This window comes from Pleurodeles waltl, chromosome 5 (genome assembly GCF_031143425.1).
Source record: "Pleurodeles waltl isolate 20211129_DDA chromosome 5, aPleWal1.hap1.20221129, whole genome shotgun sequence".
Lineage (NCBI taxonomy): Eukaryota > Metazoa > Chordata > Amphibia > Caudata > Salamandridae > Pleurodeles > Pleurodeles waltl.
Genome location: NC_090444.1, coordinates 301,709,460 through 301,728,218, shown reverse-complemented (window position 1 = coordinate 301,728,218; position 18,759 = coordinate 301,709,460). Strand labels below are relative to the sequence as shown.

General features: G+C 47.3%; 1 protein-coding gene across 1 annotated transcript in view; it reads right to left on the bottom strand.

Moving 5' to 3' along the window:
- Positions 1-1,166: 1,166 nt before the first annotated feature.
- The window catches only part of PPP1R21 (protein phosphatase 1 regulatory subunit 21), a 448,835-nt gene continuing 431,242 nt past the window's right edge, over positions 1,167-18,759 (bottom strand). Inside the window, exon 22 of the mRNA XM_069234042.1 lies at positions 1,167-1,760. Coding sequence (XP_069090143.1) covers positions 1,731-1,760 — 30 coding nt within the window. The 3' untranslated portion in view covers positions 1,167-1,730. The remainder of the gene's footprint in view (positions 1,761-18,759) is intronic.

The following is an 18,759-nucleotide window of genomic DNA, read 5'->3' as shown; positions in this document are numbered from 1 at the left end:
TTAGCAATATTTTACAGTTTAATCTTTTAAAATGTATGACCAGTTCTACTTATTGGATTTTTGTTGTTTTGGTCTGGTTTTATGTATCAAATTACATTCCAATTTTCTAACTTGGTGTGGAATCTTTTTGCGTGGTGTTTTCACCGTTGTACTGTTTGAGGTGTTGCACAAATACTTTACAATTGAGAAAAGAAAAAAGTGAGAAAAAAAAGTGCGATGACAGCAGCAGGGAGATCATCATTCCGCAGACACACGTGGTGTGATGCATATGTGGTGCATTTTTCTTTTTCTATTTACCAATGGGAGATGATGGACACCACTTGAATCATAAAATAAAAAATAATAATTTTACTCACACAAAAGCTCTTTTTTGGAATTCGGAATGGCTCAGCAGCAAATGGCTGGTACCAGGCCCTCCAAAAAAATAAAATATTTTATTTAAAGGACTGCAATGGGTGGAGGTGCAATGGAGGAGCGGGTGGGAGGGATGCAATGGCAAGTGGGTGTGGTCATTTTTTATTTTTTTTAAAAAGGAGAATCAAAGGCTGGTGTGGGGATAGGACAAAACAAAACCAAAAACGTATTTCCCTAAACATGAGCACTGGAACAATGCAAGCAAGTTAATCAAAAGCATGATTCACATGGTCTCACAGTGATCAGCCGATATCACACAGTGAGCCCAATGTGAGCTGGACACCCCTGCACACATTGGGCATCCAGGTCGTGAGTGGAGGCACTGCAGTGCAGATGTTTATCAGGGGGTTGGCAACCTACATGGAACATGGATAACATGCTTTTGTCATTTTTTGGTGGGGATCAGGAATATTACCTCAAGCTCTGCCGGGATCCCAGCTTCTCCCTCTCTCTTTGGCCCCCACCTCCTTCAAGATGCCCCCCAGGACTAGATAGGCATTGATGAGTTTAAAGACCTGCCCTCTCAAAACCTAGGCTTTCAAGGCCCCTCCTCCTCTGATGGTAAAAATATATTTTTAAAGTTGGCAGGTTTGCAGATGACCGCTGGTACTGGCATCCTGGTGACACAAAGTCTGCAGCATAAACCCACAGTCCCTTCTTAAGTTTTCCATTGTTTTTTGCTGGGAGAGCTAAACTGTTTTGTTTCACATTATTTACAACATTACATACATCACTAAAGTACAGACAATATACAGGTTTACTATAAGTGTTAATTTAATTACATTAATTCCTCACATTTTAATTGTGGATCATCTTAAGTAAAGTTTGAGATGCATTAATAAATTCACAGTAACTGCACAGTTTTCATGGCCCATTATAGATGAAGTCCTCTCTGATTCCGATAATTGTGTCCAATATGAAACCTGAAGTATAAACTTTAGTGGGTTAACTACAGACAGACACACTGATAAATGTATTACGAAACAAGTACGTTTCAAAATATACAGACCTTTCAAATTATTGTATATTGAAATTAAAATCCGATAAAAAGTGCACTGTAAAATGAACTTGGAAATAAAGCATGAGTGAATTATACATTATTGTTTCTTTTTCTAGCAACATCAGACTCTAAGTTTGTAGTTTCTACAAATGGATTCAAGATATTCTGTCTTTTCCTCAGTTCAGACTTGCTACTAGGCGCTGTAATCCTGGCACTCCCACAGCAGAACTAATCAGGAAGGAGGCCCTTGTGTTTCCGGTAGTGGGTCAGCAGCGCTGTTTGGTACAGGGCGGTTACCAGTCGGATGGCTCTGTAACTATCGGCTTTTGTTCTTTTTCGAATTTCCCTGCAGCAAAAAGAAAGATAAATACATGTGGAACACAAATAACATAACTCGCACCTTAAGCAATACTTTACATAAATATATTTCATTCAAATCTGTTCTGGGCCCAGTTTGAGAAGGTCAAACTGAAAATGATCTTAAATAAAAGAAGGGCATGCAATGTGTACTGTTTCTATGAAGAGATATTTCACCTAGATTTCTACCTTCTTCCCTCCTCACAAAGGACACATATCATTTTAACACTTCTCTCGTCTTCATTCCGGGGTGCCCTATAACAATGGGGCTTGGTGGGGATGAGGGCTCCCCCCCGGGTTTATCGGGCATCAGTGGTGCAATCCACGACATGGGTTTTAGTGATTGGTCGGCTCTTCTTTAAGGGAGGGATCATTGTTAGGGTTTATATAGTGAGGGTGGGCGCAGGTGGCCTCTTTTAGCTGCTGTCACACCCCAAGTAGCCAGGGCGTGTTTTGTTCTTCAGCTGCTTTCTATAGGTAGGTAGGTCAGAATCGTTTTAGTTTCACTTTCAATGTAGTTTCACTTTCAGGGTTAGAGTTGACGGTTCTGGTGATAATGGCTCAACGTAATAAAGTGACAGATGAGCTAAAAGTTGTATATGAGGAGGGCAGGGAAGATTTGTTACAGGCAGGAGTCTAGGAGCAGGTGTGGGTAAGCATCAAATGCCCTAAAAGGGCATCAGCGGAGGGTGTTGCTGCTGCTCTAATAGCGTGTGCTTCACCGGCGCAAAGAAATATAATCAAAAAAGCACATCAGGTAGGCGGGCTCATTCCTCACCTGGGCTGTCTGTTATTGATGATAATGGTGTCTCTGGGGCTGTTGCTTCCTTGGCTGGTGAGCGTGTGGGGGCTTCGTTTGCTGTGCCGCACTGGAATGTCTGGTCAGCAGTAGGTGGCAGTAGAGGGAGGGGGGTTGGTTTGAAGAGTGCAGTGAAGTGTGCGAGCCACCTGGAGGCTCACACATTGAATGCGCATGAGGGGGATGACAGAAATATAGGGAAAGGACTGCAGGTGTTTACTTTTGAGTCAGGGAAGACCGTTAGGCTGCCTGAATCATTAGAAACACCATCCAAGATGGCCACCCCCAGTAATTTCATCAATCTGATTGTCATTATTGACTCGGATGAAAAGTTGAGCATGCGGAGAGACGGGGGCATGTTTAAACACAGCATTAGGAACCAGGGTCAAATAAATATTAATGAAGGTTCTCACCAAGAAATACAAATTATACATAGATGGGTGAGTCCTATGATTAATAGGGTTCAGAGATGGCAAGTGGATAATTCCAACATGGTCTGAACAGAGTTAGTATTGGGTTATGAACAAGAAGTTGTTCGTAATTTCAATACAAATTATGGTAATTTAAATATGGTGCATTCTATACAAGAAAAAAGTAATGTTTTTTCTGGTGGCAGTTTTTTAGTCAAGTAGAGCCCAGGGCGGCTGAAGGTTTTTCAGGGTGTGACAGTTCCTCTGGGCTTCGCAGCTCACGAAGAAGAGCCATGCCTATGATGCCATGGGAAATAAGGCGGCAGCAGAGATACCGGCGAGGGTCTGGGCACCCTCAAAACGGCGGTTATAACAGAAGGTTGTATCTGGCAAGATTAACCCCACTACGAGGGAGTGGCCTGGTGAATCGTTTGATTCAGGACACAGGCAGAGCCTTGATCTACCATCTACCAGCCGGGGAACTGATTTTATTGATACAGGGCTCACTTTGCGTGATAATTTAATGGATTACGAGGAAGAACAAGATATTGAGGAGGGTGAAATTTGTGAGGACTGGGGTAGGAGGAAGGGGAATGAGATACTTCAAAAAAGGTGAGGATGTTTTCTAACAAAGGAAGGAGCTTTGGTGTCTTTCAGGATTTGAACCTAAGATGGTCCAACGTGATCAAAAAGGTAGAACAGTCAGGCTCCTTGAAGCGGTTTCCTTCCAAAAGGTTAGAAACATGCTACAGTGGGTGCGGGTGTGAAGGGTCAAGTCAGAAAGTAATTAGTTTGGTCTCTGTAGCTGTGGGTAATAGAGCTGGTGCACCAGTATTCGAAATTTCGGGGAGTTTGGGTGGGCAAGGATGATTCCATTCGAACAAATAATTTATGTGTTAAAGAAACAGAGGATGACAATTTGGTTTTGGTGAACAAAAAATCTGGAGTCAATGATGGTAAGTCAGGTTTAGGCGGTGTGGAAGCTTCTAAGACAGAGTCAGGTAAGGATGAGGGGGGCCTCATGCAGTCGTAGTATCAGGAGTAAGAAGTTACCATATATGGCGGTGTTGATGCTTTTGGGGGCACGTCTCACCCGAACCATGAAGGAAAAATGTGTAAAAATGTGTTTGCTGGTGTTTTTAAATTGTTGCATGTTGAAGCCCAAGCTAAAGAAGGGTCGATGGAGGAACAACGGGAATTAGCTAGGATGCCAAAAGTGCCCGCTACCATTGAGAATTGTAAGTTTGCCATACTAATTTTTTGCTAGCATATACTGCGAGCAGCATCCTGAGCAATGTGTTTCTTTATTCACATATAAGGATTTTGTTTGGAGAGCTCAAATGGATTATGGTGGCTTTGGATGGTTTAGATACGATGAAGAATTTAGAGCTTGGATGGCTTATCCCCAAAGAATGGGAAGATTTTGATAATGACCTTTGGATGCAATGGTTGCGTAATTCTAAGAATTCCCCAGCGTTATACACAGCTAGTGGTCTTCCTTTCCCATACAAGCCCTTTCAAGGGCGGCTCACCCAATCCGGGGTGGGTAGTTTTGCCAGAGGTCAGTTTGGTCCTTTAAGAGAGGTTGATGTACTCGACTCCAGTGCAAGTTTCTGCACAATTGCTCTAATTGGGGTGGTAAACACTCCTTGGTGCAATGTAATGGGGGTAGCAGACCACTTACGGGAGAGGTGGAGACAGGGTGGGGGGTCAGATGCAGCCAGTGGTGGGAAAAGGGCCCACCTCCTATGAAGTTAGATATATTCTTTTACTGGTTACAGTTTTATCCGCTGCAAGAGGAGGCAAAACTGCTGTGCTGGGGTTTTCTTGATGGTCTTAGGCTATGTTATCAAGGCCTTCGGGTGCGTGGATAGACAAAACATTTGAAATCTGCAGTGGAAAATCCGAAGTGGTAAGAAGGAAATTGAAGAAAGAATTAGAAGGCGGCAGAATAGTGGGCCCACTTGATTTTTGGCTGTTTCCTAACTTAACAATTTCACCCCTGGGTGTACATAAGAAGCAACAAGGCAAGTTTAGACTGGCCTGTGGGAGAGTCAATAAATATTTTTATTGCACAGGACGACTCCATGGTGCATTACTCATCAGTTGACTAGGCGATCAGGTTGGTAAGGGCTTGTGGAAGAAAGGTGCAAATGGCAAAGTTACACATTCAATCTGCTTTCAGAATATTGCCAGTGCATCCTGATGATTGTTTCCTTATTAGGACGTCAGTTTGATGATTGTATATTTGATGATAGGATGTTGCCAATGGGCTGTTTAGTTTCTCGTTCTCTTTTTGAAACTCTTAGTTGCTTTTTGCAGTGTTTTTTCCAGCAAATGACTGGGTTCAAATATGTAACGCACCACCTTGATAACTTTTTTCGGATGGGCGCGCCGGGATCCAATGAATGTCACAAAGGTTTACAGGATTTTCAGAGATGGGAGTACCCCTGGCTCCGGATAAGACTGAAGGCCCTGCTACATGTATTACTTTTTTGGATATTGAATTGGATTTGGAAAAATGAAGGTAAGGCTGCCAGCTGATAAGGTTAAAAAGTTGATTTCTTTGCTTGGGGAGGCAGATTGTAAGGACAAGTTGGCATTACAGCAGGTGCAGGCCTTATGGAGTCATTTGAATTTCGCATGTTGTGTGGTGAGAGTTGGTAGAGCCTTTTGTGGGCGTCTTGGCTTTTCAGTCAAGGGTGCCGTTTTACCTCACCACAGAATTAGGCTTAAAGCCGGCATAAAAGCTGACTTGCAAATGTCAGAAGAATGGTTATGGCAGGTACAAGTCTTTTCTGATGCTACTGGAGCCCATGGTTTTGGAGATTTTTGGGATTGTCATTGGGCTGCCGAAAATTGGCCAGATTCTTGGAGAAGACACACCATAGCATTGTGTTTCTTGAGTTTTTTCCAATGCTGGTTGTTTCAGTCTTGTAGAGGGTCAGTTTGGCAAACAGGTGTGTTGTATTTAATGTGGCTAATCAAACAGGTGTTAATGTGGTTAACTCACAAAAGACTCAAGATGAAAGTTTTGAAGTTGTTGCATTTATTCTTGCTTCATTGTCTGAAATTCAACATTTTGTTTAAGGCTCATTATGTTCTGGGTGTGAATAATGATATCAGTGATGCGCTATCTCGTTCACAGTGGAGGAGATTCCGTAGACAGGCACCTGGAGCGGATTTGCTGAAGACAGCTTTGCCGTAGGACCTTTGGGAGCTGGGAATCTGAGGATGTTGCCATTAATTTCTCAATCCATTACTCCGTCCACTCTGAAGACATATGATAAGGCTTGGGCTGAATTTATTAAGTCTGGTGCACAAGGAATGCCTTAACAACGGTTTTTCGTTGTAAAGGCATTCCCAGTAAAGGCATGGAATGGCATGCATGGCTCCAGCATGAGACCCTCCTGAGCCCCTCCCCCAAAATCTACTGCGACCCCACAACCCGCCCCGAAAACCTAAAACTACCCGACCCCCCCCCCCCTCTCCCCCAAAAACATAAAACGACTTGACCCCCCACCTCTGGCCCAAAAACATAAAACTACTCTGACCCCCCACCCCACCCCAAAAACCTAAAACTACCCCGACCTCTCACCCCACCCCTAAAACTACCTCGACCCCTCAACCCCGTCCCTAAAACCTAAACTACCCCAACCCCACACCTCCACCCCTAAACTACCCCAACCCCACCCAAAACCTAAAGCTACCCCGACCCCACCCAAAACCTAAAACTACCCTGACCCCCACCCCGCCCGTAAAACCTAAAACTACCCCGAAGCCCCCACCCCACCCCTAAAACCTAAAATTACCCCGACCCCCCCACCCCGGCCTCTAAAACCTAAAGCTATCCAGAACCCCCCCCCCCCAACCCGGCCCCTAAAACCTATAATTACCCTGACCCCCCCACCCTGCCATTAAAACCTAAAATGACTGTGGCTCCCCACCCCACCCTTAAAAACTAAAACTACCCCTGCCCCTAAAACTACCCCGAACCCTACCCCAGCCCCACTTACCTGATTGCATCCTCTCCGATCCGGAGTCTGTTTTCCTCTGCCTTAACCACGCGTGTTCGTTGTTCAGACATGCATGGTTAAGGCAGAGGAAAACAGGGTCATTGTTCAATCAATCAATCAGGAATTTGTAAAGCGCACTACTCACCCGTGAGGGTATCAAAGCGCTGATATGGGGAGGGGGTTGTGAATGGGGGGGAGGTGCTGCTACTACTCGAACAGCCAGGTCTTGCGAAGTCTCCTGAAGGTAAGGAGGTCTTTGGTCTGATGCAGGTGGGTGGGAAGAGTGTTCCAATTCTTGTGGCGAGGTGCAAGAATGACCTGCCGCTGGTTGTAGTTCTGCGGATGCGTGGGACGGTTGCGAGGTCGGCGGAGTGGAGATGCCGGGTAGGGTTGTAGAAGGAGAGCCGTCTGTTGAGGTATTCTGGACGGGTGTTGTGCAGTGCTTTGTGAGCATGGGTGAGGAGTCTGAAGGTGATTCTCTTGTTAACTGGGAGCCAGTGCAGGTCTCTCAGATGGCCTGTGATGTGGCAGTGGATGTCCAGGATGAGGCGTGTGGAGGCGCTCTGGATGCGTTGCAGCCTCTTCTGGAGTTTGGCCATGGTTGCTGCATAGAGGGTGTTGCTGTAGTCCCGTTTGCTGCTTGGGTGACTGTTCTTCTGGTTTTGGTGGGGGATCCATTTGTAGATCTTTCAGGGCATGCAGAGGGTGTTGAAGCCGGAGGAGGAGATGGCGTTGACTTGCTGGGTCATGGATAATCAGGAGTCCAAGATGAATCCTCGGTTGCGTGCGTGGTCGGTGGGAGTCGGAGCGGATTCGAGAGTGGCAGGCCACCAGGAGTCATCCCATGCGGAGGGGTTATAACCAAAGATAAGGACTTCAGGAAAGCGCTGTCCCGCTTTCGTGGACAATGCCCGTCGTTGTTTAGGCTGCTTTCCTCCAAAACAGATAAATTGAGCGAAGGTCAAGAAGTGCTTTTAAAAGCAACTTTTTTCCAGATTGCCCCCTAAACTGTTGGTTGGCGTTTGCTTCCTCTTTTTTTACCACCTTTCAGTTAATAGGTGTTTATACAAGAAGATGGTTCTTTTTTAACTTCATTTCACCTGATTGCAGTTTTAAGGGCTGCATTAGGTAAGTTGAGTATATTAGCAAAGGTTTATGGTACGCCTTCTGTTTTGTATTGGAGCTGACACATGCTAGAAAAGAAGGGAAAAGTGATAAATTGATTATGGATCTCAGTTGCTGGAGGTCACAATGTTTTAGGAGATACATTAGGCCTAGTTATTCAAATGTTTAGTATGTTTTTTACTATGCTTCATATTATAGCAGTTTCTTCTGTTAATATTGTTTTTCTCTGCAGGTTGTGTTGTGAGCCTCAGATTGAAGGATCATCAGTATAGACTGTTGGTCACTCATTTGTGCGCTGGGCAGCCAAACAAGCTGAAGCAAGACTTTTCGGCCATCAGTTGGGCCTCGATGGAAGTAGGGTTAAGCTCTGTTGACAAGGGAAGAGTGGGATGAGATGGGGCGAGCTTCTGGGAGTGCTTTCTAGAAAATTGGCAAGTGTTTTTTGTCCTGATCTGTTAGTTTTACACTTAGGAGAGAATGATTTGGTTATGAAATTAGATTTACTCAGGTTGAACGCTTGTTGGCCTGGTACACACATTTTATGGACTGACTTGGTACCAGGGAGATTTTGGAGAGACGCACAAAGTTTTTCAGGCATAGAGAAGCAATGCAAAAATGTTAATAGAGAAATGAGAGGGTTTTGCATACAACAAGGTATTTCTATTTTGCTGCACACTGAGATAGTGGCCAATGACGTGTCCCTGTATAGACAGGATGGTGTACACCCATCTTTTTTAGGAAATTAGTTTTATATTTTGGAGCGAAGACTCAGGATTGCTGAATGGTTAGGTGAGTGTTCGTGGGATTTTAAATTGTTCTTTGGATGATACAGTTTAGATATGTGGGGCAGGAAAACACCTTGGGGTTTTCCTGGGTACCGGTTCTGAAAGACATTTCATTGGTTGGGAAGGGGTACAGAACCACCATAAGGAGGGGGCAAGGATATTGAGCAGGACCAAATGGATGGAGGAGCAAAGGGAACAACGGGGGGGGGGACACTAGAGCATAGGGGTACTGGATTTTTGGCAAGGTTATTCTGGAAAAGAGAAGTGGATTTTATTAGTGGGTGGGCGTGGGTTTAGGTGGAGTTTTATGTAATAGTGAGGACATGATGTACAAGTTACTTACCTTCGGTAACAATATATCTGGTAGAGACCTTACCTTTGAATTTCCCCAGGCGTCAGAATGGGTCTGGAGATTTTTCCTTCGAGCAGTACACCTGCGCATTGTTAGGTGGCGTCAGTCGACTCCACGGACGTTGTTGACGCCATGATGACCTCTCGGGTGTATATAGGCAACACCCCGGCGTGCTGACGTCAGTTTCCTTTCACGACTTTCCACGCCAGTAGCACGGAGCCATGAAGAACACTGAGATAATGCGCCAAAACTAGGGCCCTTAGAGGGAAGTACCTGTCCCTATAAATCAATTCGCAGTGCGTGGCGGATGGGCGGGTCGGTAAGGAATCTGCAACTAGAATATGTCTCTACGAGATATATTGTTACCAAAGGTAAGTAACTTGTACATCTGATACCGACTTCTAGTTGCAGATTCCTTACCTTTAAATTGATACCCGAGCAATACCATTCCTGGTGGTGGGCTGCGAACTAAGATCACACCAAAAAGTCCTGCAGGACCGACGGCCAAAACAGCCATCTCTGCGGACTTGACTTTCCAGGCAGTAGTGCTTGGTGAACGTATGTAAGGACGACCACATTGTGGCCTGACAGATATACTGGACTGAAACGCTGCATGCTAACGCTGTGGTAGCAGCAGCTGCTCTGGTTGAATGAGCATATAAACCCTCAGGGGGTTGCTTTTTCACCAAAGTGTAGCACATCTTGATGCAGAGGACTACCCATTGTGAGATGGTCCTCTTCTGCACCGCCTTCCCTTTCTTCGCACCCACATATCCCACAACAAGTTGATCATCCACACGGAATTCTTTGGAACGATCTAGATAGAACGCCAACGTTCTTTTTGGATCCAGACGTTGGAGTCTCTCCTCCTCATGAGAGGGATGTGGGGTTGCGTAAAAAGTAGGTAGGGTGATAGATTGGTCTACGTGAAAAACTGTTACCACTTAGGGAAGAAAGGAAGCCCTGGTATGAAGCACCACTTTGTCAGGATGCACCGCTAGGAATGGTGGCTTCGAAGAAAGATCCTGAAGCTCACTTACTCTGCGAGCAGAGTTGATGGCAATCAAGAAAGCTGTTTTAAGAGTTAAGAGCCGTAAAGGACAGTTGTGGAGTGGCTCGAAAGGGGCACACATGAGGTATGTGAGGACCAAGTTCAAATCCCACTGGGGCATGATAAATGGGACGGGAGGAAACATATGAGTGAGGCCCTTAAGAAACCTCCCAACAATGGGAGATTTGAAGAGAGTAGGCTGGTCTGGTAGCCTTAAGAAGGCAGAGATGGCAGACAAATAACCCTGGAGGGTGCTCAGAGCAGAGCCCTGCTGAGCAAGAGAGAGAATAAAGAGGAGAACCTCTGAGAGAGGAGCAGAGAGGGGATCAACAGATTTGTTGATACAACATGCCACAAATTTCTTCCAACGACAGTCATATACCATTTTGGTGGAGGGACACCTGGCTGCCAAGGTGATGTTACAGACTTCGGGTGAAAGGTCAAAAGCTGTCAACTGTTGCCACTCAATCTCCATGCAAGTAGGCAGACTGGACAGGTTCGGTTGGATAACCGTCCTCTGCTGCTGCGACAGAAGATCCTCCCAAAGGGGCAGTCTGATCAGAGGATCAATGGCCATGCTCAAGAGCTCGGTGTACCAGACTCTTTGTGCCCAGTCCGGAGCCACAAAGATTACTTGGGCTCGGGTCTTGCCTGATCTTTTCCAGAACTATGGGCAGAAGTGGTATTGGCAGGAAGGCATGCAGGAGGCCTGAGTTTCATTTGTGACGAAAAGCGTCCCCGAGAGCTGGAAACTCCAACGCGCAAAACAGCTTCCCACTGCTGAAAGAGACCTTGCGCCACCTCCGGATGGAGATGCCATTCGTGATCGACTACCCATCGACGGCTGAGTTTGTCTGCTCTGACGTTCACAGAGCCTGGCATATGCTGAACCACCAGGGAAATGCCCTGGCATTCCAGCCAGGTCCAGAAGCGAAGAGTCTCTTGAGAAAGGGTCCACGACCCCACTTTGCCCTGCTTGTTGCAATACCACATGTGGGTGGTGTTGTCGGTGAACACCTGCATTACTTTCCCTTTCAGAGAGGGAAGAAATGCTTTCAATGCAAGTCAGATCAGCTGGAGCTCCAAAATGTTGATGTGGAGTCCGGACTCTGCCGGAGACTAGAGGCCTCTGATCTCCACCTCTCCCATGTGGCCACCCCATCTCAGGAGTGATGCATCTGGCACTACTGTGAGATCTGCGTGGGGAAGGGAGAGGGATCTGCCCTTGACCCAATCTGGATTTGACAACCACCACTGCAGGTCTTTCGCAGTTTCCTCCGAGATCTGAACCATGTCGGAGAGATTCCCTTGATACTGTGCCCACTGGAACTTCAGGTCCCACTGCAGAGCCCGCATGTGCCATCAGGCACGTTGGACAAGCTGGATGCAGGAGGCCATTAGGCCCAGCAGCCTCAGAGTCATTTTCACCGAAATCCAGGATAGAGGCTGAAACATCGGTTATCCTGGACTTGCTTTTCGGGAGGATAAGCCCGAAACTGCACTGTGTCCAGAACAGCTCCAATGAAAGGGAGTGTCTGAGACGGAGTCAGGTGTGACTTTGGCACGTTGATAGTGAACCCCAGCGAATGCAGGTGGTTCGCTGTAGTCTGGAGGTGGGAGACAACTTTCTGGGGCGTGGCCGCCTTCAGCATCCAGTCGTCTAGTTTGGGGACGATGGGACCCCTAACCTGCGCAGATAAGCTGCAACCACTACCATCATTTTCGTGACCACCCGAGAGGCATTGGTAAGGCCAAAGGGGAGCATGGTAAACTGAAAGTGCTCGTGACCTACCACAAATCATAGGTAATGTCTGTGAGCCGGCAGGACGGGAATATGGAAATAGGCGTCCTGCAAGTTCAATGCAACCATCCGGTCTCCAGGGTCCAGGGCAGAAAAGACCTGAGCCAGGGTTAACATCTTGAACTTCTCTAGGATAGGGCAAAGACCCTTGTCCTTTTTGGGCCCAAGAAAGTAGCAGGAATAGGCCTTCTGGCGCAGGGGCCCTCTCTATGGCTCCCTTGACCAAGAGAGCATTGACTTCCTCGCAGAGAAGTGCCCAATGATCCTCCGATAGGTGATCGAATGATGGTGGCATGGTTGGAGAGAAGTCTCGAAGGGGAGAAAGTAGCCGCTTCAGACGATCTGTAAAACCCACCTGTCTGTGGTAATGGATTGCCAGTGGGACAGATGATGGCAAATTCTGCCGCCAACTGGACCTTGATGTCCCAACGGACTAGGAAGGTTTTGACACAGAGGAGGAGGTGGGGGTGGACTGGGTGGCCCGCTGACTCCCTGATCCACCAGCTCGGTGGATCCTCTGTCCGTGTTCGTGCAGGGACTTTACAGGATGTGCGGGTCGGTAGCCCAGTAGAAATGGATGTAGTTGGGTGCCCCTTCCATAGCCACGAAATGAGCAAGAGGCAGACTGAGCGGGCGAGAAGGCTGCAAGGCCAAAGGACCAAGCCGCAGCCCGGGAATCCTTAAAGCCCTCGAGCGCTGAGCCTGCCTTGCCTCCGAAGAGATGAGTGCCATCAAAGGGCATGTCCAACAAAGATTGCTGGACATCCCAGGAAAAGCCAGACGTCCTCAACCAGACGTGACGTCTCAGTGCCACTGCCGATGCAACTAATCTGCGTAGTGAGTCGTTTGTATCCAGTCCACAACGGATCATGAACTTGGCTGCGTCTCTCCCATCTGTCATGGCTTGAGAGAGAACGTTCCAGGCCCGGAACTTCAGGTAGCACTTGCGCGACCGTATCCCAGAGAGTATGGGAATAAGAGCCCAAAAGGCATGCGGTGTTCACGGACTGGAGCGTTAGACTAGCAGAAGAAAACATCTTCCCTAAACTGTCCAGTCTTTGTGATTCCCTGTCCGGGGGAGCAGTAGGGAATGTGCCAGAGGATGAAGAAGCCTGGATGACAAGGCTCTTATGTGTAGGGTGTTGGGTAAGGAAATGTGGGTCATTCGGCACAGGCCGATGGCGGTGGGCAATCGTCCTATTCACAGGAGCCTCTGTGCTGGGTTTGGACCAGGTCCCCAATAGGACGTCCGTGAGTGCTTCGTTTAAGAGAAAAAGGGGTTCTGAAGCAATTCGGTCAGGAGGTCAGGCCTGACCTCCACAGAAGGAAGCTCGAGGTTCAAAACCTCAGCCGCCCTTATTATCACCACAGAATAAAATGCTCCCTCCTCCGTAGCCACGTTACGGGGACAGAACATGCCAGTGTCAGAGGTGGTGTCCAACCCACTGGCATCAACCAAATCCTGTACCCAGTCCAGTCCAGGCTCAAGCTGGTCTTCTAAAAGGCCCAGCAATGTCTCCACACTCTCCCCGTATCCATACCCATAGAAATAGGGTTCTGAATAAATCCTGGGCACAGCAGGGCCAATGGAAAATGGAATCGGCGTCAAGCGACGTCGTTCCAGCTCTGGGTCGGTGGGAATGAGTATAGGGTCGACCTTGATTGTGGGCCCAATCCGCGCCGGGAGCGTCGACGTCTGACCCGACGCCAGGTTGATTTGGCACGACCGGCGTTGGGACGGATCTGGAAGGGGATCCTGTGGTGCCCTCCGGAGTCGGGACCTAAATCGCTGACTTTGAAACCTGAGGATGCCCTCACCAACTCCCCTGGGCCTAAAGGCACCGAGGATGAGTCGGACTGCCCAAATATGAGACGCATGGCCTCATAAAACTCTTTATGTTGGGCAGGGGTAGCCCCGACTCCCTGAAATTCGGGGAGGCGCGGAGCGGACTCAGGCTGATGCTCCGAGGACAGAGGCCTAGAGCGTCGACGCTCTTCCGGCGTCACGCGAGCTACGGAGCAAAGTCGAAGAACGTTTTGCCTTCTTAGACTTCTTCTTCTTACCCGAATGTCCAGATGACTTGGACAAAGAAGAATGGTGGTGACTTCGCGACCGGTCTCCTGACCTTGCTCTTGAACGGGACCAGGAACAACGTGGAGTTGAGTGTCGGGCCGCCATGAGCTTCAGGGACCGCTCCCTCAAAGCTTTCGGGTTCATGGCACGACACTCGGAGCACGACTTTAGGTCGTGGTCGTACTCCAAACACCCAAGACACACGAGGTGCGGATCCGTCATAGACATCATGCAGTGACAGGAGTCACAAAGCTTAAATCTGGTCTTAGAGGACATCCCTTGACACACCAAAACCCGTCAAAAACGAATTTGACAAAATGTCACAGTTAGGCAAAAAATGACTGGGTAGCTCTTCTCCGAATCTGCGTGTAGGCTGACACGAAAATAAAAGAAGTGACGTCAGCACGCCGGGGTGGTGCCTATATACGACCGCGATGTCATCACGGTGACCACGACGCCCGCGGAGTCGACTGATGCCACCTAAGAGCACTCAGGGGTACTGCCCGAAGAAAAAATCTCCAGATCTAGTCTGACACCTGGGGAAATTCAAAGGTAAGAAATCTGCAACTAGAAGTCTCTTTCAGATTAGTTTTGTTAGGCATAATGACAAGGTTGTTTTTGTGGTTACCAGACCTGTTCTATTAAAGTGGCCTTTTCCCCCTTATCGTGTTGTAGCGTGGTGTTTTGTATGCTGTTTACGCCCGATGGGGGTTTGGTGAGAGGAGGGGCTTGCCTGGTCCCTACCTAGGCTTATTGGTGGCTGGGAGTGCAAATCACGCTGCTGGTTTTAGTGATTGATGGTCTCTTCTTTAGAGGAGGGTCCATTGTTAGGGTTTATATAGTGAGGGGGGGAAGCGGGCAGTCTCTTGGCCCCTGTCACACCCCAAGTAGCTAGGGCGTGTTTTTTTCCTTCAGCCCCCACCCACCCTCCCCCTTTAATTATTGGTTATTTTATTTTTTAGTTTTCAGTATTCTGTTTATTAGGGCTATTTCAGTGTCAGTGTTGACTTAACCTTGTAAGTGTAGGTTTTGTATTGTTTTTTAATTGACTTTTAATAGGGCAGGTCGGCTTGTGTAATGTTTTGTTGTTGCTGGTAGAAGGGTCTGGTATAGGCAGATCTGAAAGAGATTTCATTGGTTGGGAAGGGGTATGAAACCACCATAAGGAGAGGGCAAGGATACTGAGGAGGACCAAAGCGATGGAGGGGCAAGGGGAACAACAGGAAGGGGACACTAAGGCACAAGGGTACTGGATTTTGGGCAAGGTTGGTCTGGGAAAGGGCACTGGATTTTATTTGAGGTAGGGGGTGGGTTTAGGTGGAATTTTATGTATTAGTGAGGACATGATTAGTGTTGTTAGGCTTAATGCCAAGGTTGTTTTTGTGGTTACCAGACCTGTTCTATGAAAGCGGCCTTTTACTCCTTATCATGGTGTAGTGTGGTGTTTTGCACTCTGTTTACAACCAATGGCAAATCTAGAGAAAGCCAGTTTTAGAGCTCAGAAAGCTACGGTAAGTGAGAAGAAAAACAGTGAGACGTTTCTTGGTGTACGTGTTGCTCGTGTGCTATTCAGTCCACTGTCACCAGCCACTGGTTGATTCTATATTTCCTGACGTAATGTGTTTTACCCGCACACAACAGTTTCATTGGTTCTGCACTCAGCTCCGTGGAGGGAGCGACGTTCTGCCTTCCATTGCAGTGCGTCTTCCATTGCAGTGCACGACTGGTCAAGCTTTGGTCACTGCAGTGGAGATACATTTATCTAGTGATGTCAGCGGCGCTGAAGTCACCAGGGCACAGAGAAGGTATGACCGAAGTTTGCTGGTGCTCTGTTCCTTTCCACTTCTTATGCCTACAAACTATTCTGTCCTCCATCAGTCCAGGCACACACACTAAATGAAATAAACCAGATGCATAAAAACCTATGATTGGACTTGCTACCTTGATGCAATCGTTTAGTGCAGTCAACTCATTCTGAACCAACCAGATGCCTAATCCTCTAAGGCTAAGGGAAAGGCTTGTTTCAACATTATACTGAATTCTAAGATCCAAATTTGACCTATCTATGCTCAAAGTTAAGGACATACGGGAAGCAGACATGTAATCTCAGTCGCTGAGTGGAATAGGGCATGGACTCACATGAGACTAGTCTTTTGTCACAACTGGTTTAAATTGTGCATTACAAATGCAGAGCTACGAGCCTGCGTACCTCCACCTGCTGGTGCCCTTATAAGTTAACAACATGCCTTAGCTAGGACTCAGGCATAGCTGATCTTTAGCGTAAGTGGTTTTGGAGCAGTGTATCGTCCGCATTCTGCGGCAATGATCATGTTCACTTTAACTGGCTACTGGTCCCTCTGTATTTCCCATACATCACATTTACAAGGTATTTCCACCTGTGAGAAAGGAACCCTATTGCGCCTCCTGGCACTGGGACTGGCATTGGCTAGAAGGAAGTCTGCTGTGGCTTTTTCCAAATTCCTCTGTTTTCTTCTGGGTGAAGGTTGGGGTGGGTAGAATGCCCACTTATTTAGGCACCCATTTACTGGTGAACATAATAACACAAGCAGCCCTCTCATGAAGATAAGGGGCAGCGCTTTACTGAAGGCCTCATCCTAATGGACATAGCCCAACAACTATAAAATGTCAGAGTAGAAGGAAGAACCTGAACATCGCTGGAAGCTTGCATCGAGGCGTGTGCCATACATACACAAGGAGGGGCAAGTAAATCAAGGAAGAAGGTGCACATTACAACTGGACAATAACAGTGGCATAGATGGGATGATTACAAGAGTGGGATGAATCCAATTTGAGACCTCCCTGGCCAAACAACAGTTGTGGTAAGCTTTTACAAGATTAGAGATGTGGTCATGAATAAACGTGTCACAGGGCAGAATTGTCATTTCACCACCTTTTCGTCTTTTTTTCCTATGTTCCTTTTCGCTTAGGAAGCGGGTGGGCTTAGCCTACCTGACTGCACACACTGATGAATGTGAATTGATGTTACCCTATTTGTATCTATTTGTGATTTTTATAAGCCATATTCTACAACAAAGGCAACTTGGTCCTGTAAAAAATCATGAATGCACTCACAATTTCCCCCAAGACAGCTAGAACAGATCAGCCAGCTTTAAGAGCTTTACAAAACTTTGGAAAATTAGTTTCTTGACAGATTAACAAAAGGAGAGAATTCCAATGTACTGTCGCCACAATAGAAAAGACCCAACCATTAGTGGTGGCCCATCCGCTTTTAGGGACCTAGAATAGGGACTGTGCTGTAGATCGTAAAGAAAGCAATGGGCGTAGTCAGAGGAAGCTGCTGATGGAGGGGAAAAGGGGGGCTTTTGATTGCACTTCCCTTTATGCACCAGAGTTAGGCAAGCACAGTCAATGGAAAGAAGCAAGCGTAACATGATCTTACCCAGCCGTGGCCAAGGTCATTCAGGCAATAGTGTTTTCTATGAGTTAGTTTCTGTAGTGAGGTTTTAAGTAGATCGACACAGAGTAAATTACATTGATCCAGAAGTGATGGCATAAAGCGTTCATAATTGAAAGAGAACAGAAAAAGCAGGAAAAAACAAGAACTGACCAAAGAAAGTAATTATGATCTCATGCATATTGATAGATACCTGTAAGGAAATGCCTCCTTGGCATGGTTACCCCCTGACCTTTTGCCTTTGCTGATGCCAAGTTATGATTTGAAAGTGTGCTGAGGCCTGCTAACCAGAACCCAGCACCAGTGTTCTTTCCCTAAAACTGTACCTTTGTTTCCACAATTGGCACACTCTGGCATCCAGGTAAGTCCCTTGTAACTGGTACCCCTGGTACCAAGGGCCATGATGCCAGGGAAGGTCTCTAAGGGCTGCAGCATGTCTTATGCCACCCCGGGGACCCCTCACTCAGCACAGACACACTGCTTGCCAGCTTCTGTGTGCTGGTAGGGAGAAAATGACTAAGACGACATGGCGTTCCCCTCAGGGTGCCATGCCAACCTCACACTGCCTATGGCATAGATAAGTCACCCCTCTAGCAGGCCTTACAGCACTAAGGCAGGGTGCACTATACCATAGGTGAGGGCATAGGTGCATGAGCACCATGCCCCTACAGTGTCTAAGCAAAACCTTAGACATTGTAAGTGCAGGGTAGCCATAAGAGTATATGGTCTGGGAATCTGTCATACACGAACTCCACAGCACCATAATGGCTACACTGAAAACTGGGAAGTTTGGTATCAAACTTCTCAGCACAATAAATGCACACTGATGCCAGTGTATATTTTATTGTGAAATACACCCCAGAGGGCATCTTAGAGATGCCCCCTGAAAACATACCCGACTTCCAGTGTGGGCTGACTAGTTTTACCAGCCTGCCACACACCAGACATGTTGCTGGCCACATGGGGAGAGTGCCTTTGTCACTCTGTGGCTAGTAACAAAGCCTGTACTGGGTGGAGGTGCTTCTCACCTCCCCCTGCAGGAACTGTAACACCTGGCGGTGAGCCTCAAAGGCTCACCAGCTTTGTTACAGCGCCCCAGGGCACTCCAGCTAGTGGAGATGCCCGCCCCCTCCGGCCAC